Source organism: Cebus imitator, unplaced genomic scaffold (assembly GCF_001604975.1).
Source record: "Cebus imitator isolate Cc_AM_T3 unplaced genomic scaffold, Cebus_imitator-1.0 Scaffold339, whole genome shotgun sequence".
Classification (NCBI taxonomy): Eukaryota; Metazoa; Chordata; class Mammalia; order Primates; family Cebidae; genus Cebus; species Cebus imitator.
In genome coordinates, this window is record NW_016107654.1 from 1,848,435 (window position 1) to 1,853,986 (window position 5,552).

General features: G+C 61.5%; 1 protein-coding gene across 2 annotated transcripts in view; it reads left to right on the forward strand.

The window, feature by feature from the left end:
- Window positions 1–5,552, forward strand: part of LOC108287323 (coiled-coil domain-containing protein 187) — a 40,123-nt gene that overhangs the window by 3,134 nt on the left and 31,437 nt on the right. For both annotated transcript variants that reach the window (XM_037730275.1, XM_017505662.2), the window contains exon 2: window positions 4,921–5,393. In XM_037730275.1, the coding sequence (XP_037586203.1) occupies window positions 4,921–5,393 (473 nt within the window). The remainder of the gene's footprint in view (window positions 1–4,920; window positions 5,394–5,552) is intronic.

The window sequence follows — 5,552 nt, forward strand, 5'->3', positions numbered from 1 at the left end:
GACGGGGTTTCACCATGTTGACCAGGATGGTCTCGATCTCTTGACCTCGTGATCCACCCGCCTCGGCCTCCCAAAGTGCTGGGATTACAGGCGTGAGCCACCGCGCCCGGCCGTGTCTGTAATCTTAACTACTTGGGAGGCTGAGGCAGGAGAATCGCTTGAACCCGGGAGGCAGAGGTTGCAGTGAGCCAAGATTGTGCCACTGCACTCCAGCCTGGTGACAGAGCAAGACTCCGTCTCAAAAAAAAAAAGTATGTGATGTGTGTGTGTGTGTGTCTGTGTGTGATGTGTGTTGCATGTCTGTAAGTGTGTTTTTATGTCTGCATGTGGTGTGTTTGTGTGTGATGTGTATTGTGTGTATGTGTTATATATGTTTATAAGTGTTGTGTGGTTTGTGTGTTGTCTGTTATGTAATGTGTGACTGTGTGACTGTGTTGTGTGTCTCTGTGTTGTGTGTGCATTGTCTGTGTATTGTATGTGTGATGCGTATTGTCTGTGTGTTGTGTTTGTGTGTGAAGTATGTGTTGTATGTCTGTGTGTTGTGTGATGTGTGTAGTGTGTGTTTCTATATGTTGTGTGTGGTGTATGTGTGATGTGTGTCTGTGTGTGTATGGTGTGTGTGATGTGTGTGAGATGTGTGTTGTGTGTGTTGTGCATTGTGTGTGGCATGTGGTGTTTCTGTTTTGCGTTGTGTGTGTTGTGTGTCTGGGTGTGTGCAGTGTGTGTTGAATGTGTTATGGTGTGTCTGGTGTGTGGTATGTCTGTGTGTGATGTGTGTCTGCTGTGTATGGTGTGTGTTGTGCTTGTGGTGTGTGTGGTGTGTGTGTGGTATGTGTGACGTGTGTTGTATGTGTATGTTGTACATTGTGTGTGGCATGTGGTGTTCCTGTTGTGTTGTGTGTCGTATGTCTCTCTGTGTGATGTGTGTTGTCTGCGTGTGTGTGGTGCGTGTGTTGAGTGTGTTGTGTGTGGTGTGGTGTGTGTCTGGTGTGTGGTATGTCTGTGTGCGTTGTGTGTTTGTGCTGTGTGTATAATGTGTGTTGTGTGGTACGTGGTGCATGCAGTGTGTTTGTGCTTTGTGTGTGGTATGCGTGTTGTGTGTACTTTTATGTGTTGTGCTGTGTATGTGCTGTGTGTGTTGTGTGTAGCATGTGGTGTGTGTGCTGTGTGTTGCGTATCACAGGAAGGCATGTGCTTTCGGGTGTGCGGAGCCCACGGCGCCCAGGCGTCCTCATCCCGAGAGCTGGTGCTGCTGGCAGGGCTTGTCCTGGGCCCTGGAAACCTGCCGCTTCCTTTCCTGGGGCTGTGCTGCCCTTTGAGGACAGAGGTGCGGCCCTGCTCCCTCCCAGTGTCCTCCGACCCCCGGGAGCCCTAGCAGTAGGGACTGGTGCTCTGCCCACTTTACAGAATGGAAAATTCGGGCCCAGAGGGTTGGACGACTGGCCAACGTCACCAGCCTCGGAGACAGCCCTGTGTCTGTGAGCCGGGCTCTTGGCCTCCGGCCTGACAGTTGTGGGGAAGGGGAGAGTGTGGCTCTTCTGTGGGCTTTTCCTCCTGGCCCCTCCCGCCAAGAAGCGTGGTTGCCAGGTGGCTGCCGCTCTTTCCTGGCCGTGGGGACATGGCAGGTGTAGGATGGCATGGCACGCCCGGCCTGCTGACCCTGCTGGGACCCTGGACTGTTAAGTGGAGGTCGCACCTGTACTTCCCTTGGGGGATGGCCCTGAGATGGCGTCAGAGATCATCAAGCTCTTGGCACGGCCGGCGCCCAGTGCACTGGGGGCCTCGGAATGCTCTTCCAGCGACGAGCATCTGCACGCCAGTGTGTGCTGTGGGCAAGGCTGCCTCCTGCCCCCAGGGGACTGTCCCCCAGGGAGGGAGGCCGGGGAGAGGAGCTGCGTGTGCCTCACCGAGCCGGACTGGAGCACGGTGGGTGGAGGTGGAGGGAGCGGGGTGGCTTCGGAGGGGCCAGGAGTCGAGGCACAGGGTCTGAATGGGCATAGATCCAGCTAGGCCTGGAGTGGGGCGGGGATGTGGCTGACTGGGCCTGGCTGCAGGGCTCCGTGCTGCTGGGGACAGGGCAGGCCTGGCCTGCCCAGGAGACACCCCTTGACCAGCTGCAGCCTCTGCCCAACGGCCTCCTCAGAGCCTTGCTGCTCCTGCCCACCCCATGCAGAGCAGCCCCGAGCCTTGTACCCCAGCAGGTGTGATTCTCCTGGGGGCAGGGAAGGGGTGCCAGCTGGTGTGGGCTGTGAGTGGTCCCCATGGCACGGACAACATTGGTAGAGGGTCCTGGACAGGTAGACCTGCCTTCGGGAGCTGACATGCATCTCCTGATTCAGAGCCGCATCTGGAAGCATCAGCTGGTGGCCAGGCCAAGGGAGCAGGAGCTCAGCTGTCCCCAGGGCGGGTGGGCAGGAGAAGGAAGGAAGCTGGTGGTGGGGGCCACGCACGGGACCTCGTGATGCTCTGCTCGCTGGGTTTGCTTTTCTGTTCCCATATGTTTGCTGTCGTGATTTTGTTCCCATCACAGTCCTGCACTTCCAGGGCCGTGCTGTGTGTTTATGATGCAGCTTCTTCCAGGGCGTCCAGGCAGCTGCTGAGCGGCTGGGGGGCTGGTTTTTCTGCTCATGGGAAAAAGGGAGCCACCAAGCCTGGACTCTTCTGCTCGGGAGGGCCCTGCCCCTGTCCCTTTATGGGAGCAGGACTGAGAGCCCAGGACCACTGCTGATTTGGGACCCTGAAGGCCTGGCAGGGAGGTGCCGACCTGTCAGCAAAGGGGCCAGGCCTGTGAGTCACTCGGATTGCCCAGGGGCACGGAGGCTGCAGAGGGACCCCCTGACCCCACCAGGCATCGCGAGGCTCTGTGGGAATGGAAGGGGGCTGGAAGCGGAGCTGCATTCTGGGCGCCTGAGAGCTGTCCAGGCTCTGAGGCTGGTGGGGTCCCCGTGTCACCCCACGTGTCCCCTGAAGCTTCTGGTAACACCCCAGACGTGGCAGCCCGAGGGCCATCCTTGTCACTGTCTTGTCGCAGCAATGAGCTCATTCCCTGGTGCGAGGAGGGTCCAGCCAGGCAGGGTGGGGGTGGAGCTGGCCGCACCTCACAGGACGGGCAGGGCCTGCTTGTGCTTGGGTGGCTCCTCTCTGCTTCCCCTCCAAGACTGCCGATGGCTCGGCCTCTGTGCCCTGGATGCCCGTGGCTGTGCCTGCTGATGACCAGCCTGTTTGGCTCGGAGCCTTCTCTGGGCCTGGGTCTATGTGGGGCTGGGCTTGGGTGGCGTCTCCAGGCGTCTGCACCTCGGTTCCCGAGGACAGGTTCCATGGAGTGAGCCTGGAGGAGGGCCTCCATCCCTCATGCCTGCCTAGACTTGTGGGGTCTTTTGTTGCAGACCCCTCTTCTCTGGGGACACCTTAAGGGCCACTCCTGGAACAAATCTGTGTTCAGCCTGACCTCAGCTGCATACCACCCCCCGTCCCCTGCAGGGGTAAACTCACCAGCCAGGCGAGTGCAATCCCCAGAGGCAGTGGGGTGGGTTCGCAGGCTACCAGGTCGCACTGCCAGTGAGGGTGGGGCGGGAGCTGGGAGGGAACTGGGATCTGAGTCCAAGCTTCCCCTCGGGGACCACAGGGCTGTGTCCTTCCCACCACACTGCCCTGCCAGGGCCCCACCCAGGTGTGCAGGGGCCGAGGAGGCTGACGGGTGCTCCTGGCCTGAGGCAGCACCTGGCATCTCTGCCACCGTCACTGCAGGCAAAGGGTGACCTGGCTTGCACCAGGGTGAGCCCGTAAACCAAGGCCCCCTCCCCTGCCCTGCCCCATGGAACCAAGAGACAGCGGCTGATGTGCATCTGTTGGGATGTCTGGGCGGGGCTCCGTAGCTGCCGGGACCTCTGTGCCTGGGATTGAATGAAGCCTGACCCTGACCTGGGGTTTGGCCCCACCCCCGCCAACCGGAACACTGCCCAACACTGAGCTCACAGGCGCAGCCCGGCCACAGTCCCTCCCTTTGTCTCATTCTGGGCCTGGGAGGACCGGGTGGGGGCCGCTGAGAGTCCCAGCAGGAGCTGAAGGCCCAAGCTCTGTCGCTGAGTGACAAGGTTATTATGCTGTCACGGGCCAGCCGGAACTCTCCCCCGCCCCACCAGGAGACAACTCATTTGGAAGTCCCCAGCTGTGGCAGCCCAGGGCCGGGCAGCCCACCGTGCCAGCCCAATTTCAATGACCCACCTGACAGCTTCCATCGTGGGCCAGGGGACTGGCACAGGCGGGCATCCAGAGCCACGCAGTGGCCAGCCCACCCCGGGCAGGGCTGTAGGCGGGGCTGTAGGCCTGGCAGCTGCCATGTGAAGGCACGAGCCACCCCAGGTAGGGCGGGTGGGGCTGGCCTTGCACCTGCTCACCCTCGGCCCTGTGGCCATGCCAACCCTGGTTGTGGGCACGCTGCCCACCCACCTGGGGGACACGTCTCAGCCTGGCCCTGAGGACAGCCCAAGGCAGGGCCCCTTCTCCCATGTGGCCCCCGTGAGAGCAGCCAACTGGGAGGCTGGGGCCAAGCCCAGGTAGCGTCTGTGTGGACTCGGGCGGGGGCTGCACTGTGGCCAGACTCCATGGCTGCCCCAGGAGGCAGCAGATCTGTGCAAGGTACAAGGGTATGGGGTCAGAGTGCTGCACCTGCCTCTGCGCTGCCTTTGGGCATGAGGCCTGGTCTCTCTGAGACTCAGTTTCTCCATCTGTAAATTGGGCCAATCACATCACCTGCCTCAGAGGGGTGTGGTCAGGGTCCGAGAGAGAATGCTGCTCCCTCCTCTCTGCCTCCAGTCTGCAGGCGCAGGGATGCCCGGGGAGGTAGGGCTGGTCTGAGCGGCTCTGCTGGGCACCTCTGCACCTGTGAGCCTGACCATCGTGTCTGCTGCTCCCTCCCAGGTTCCGTGCACCTGCAGCCAAGGATGACATGGCGGCCTTGAGGTGGCCCAGGCCCTCCTGGCAGCCGGACCTGCCGTGGGCAGCTTTCCACATGGTTGGGTCTGATGACCTCAAGGAGCCAGGCCCCCAGGGGAAGGCCCACAGCCTGCCTGTGTGGTCCGCAGGCCCGGACGCCCGGGATGGGGACAGCTCAGTGTCATCGGGCCGGCTCTCGGGCTCCTCAGGGGGCCACAAGGAGCATGTGTCCTGGAAGGAGAGGCCGCCCCAGGTGTTGGGGCCCCGGAGGCAGCCCAGAAAGAGTGACCCTCGGCTGGAGCAGCTGAGAGACAGGATCCGGGCCCAGGCACGGTGGCAGGGGAGCTGTGCGTCCCTGGGGGCCTCAGACCCCTCCAGCCTCCACAAAGCCCTCGTGCTGGCACTTAGGAGGAAGACCCAAGGGACGACAAACCCTCCTCCAGCCTCCGAACGCTCAGGTCAGTAGCGGCTTTGCCAGAGCGGGGGGAGGCCTCCAGGCTGTTGGGAGGGTGGAGGAAGGGCAGGAGCAGGCTGTGGGGGTGGCCAGACCAGGGTATGCAGCCTGCCCCAGGGTGGGGTTAGGGTCCTGAAGGGGTGGGATTGGGGTCATGGAGGGG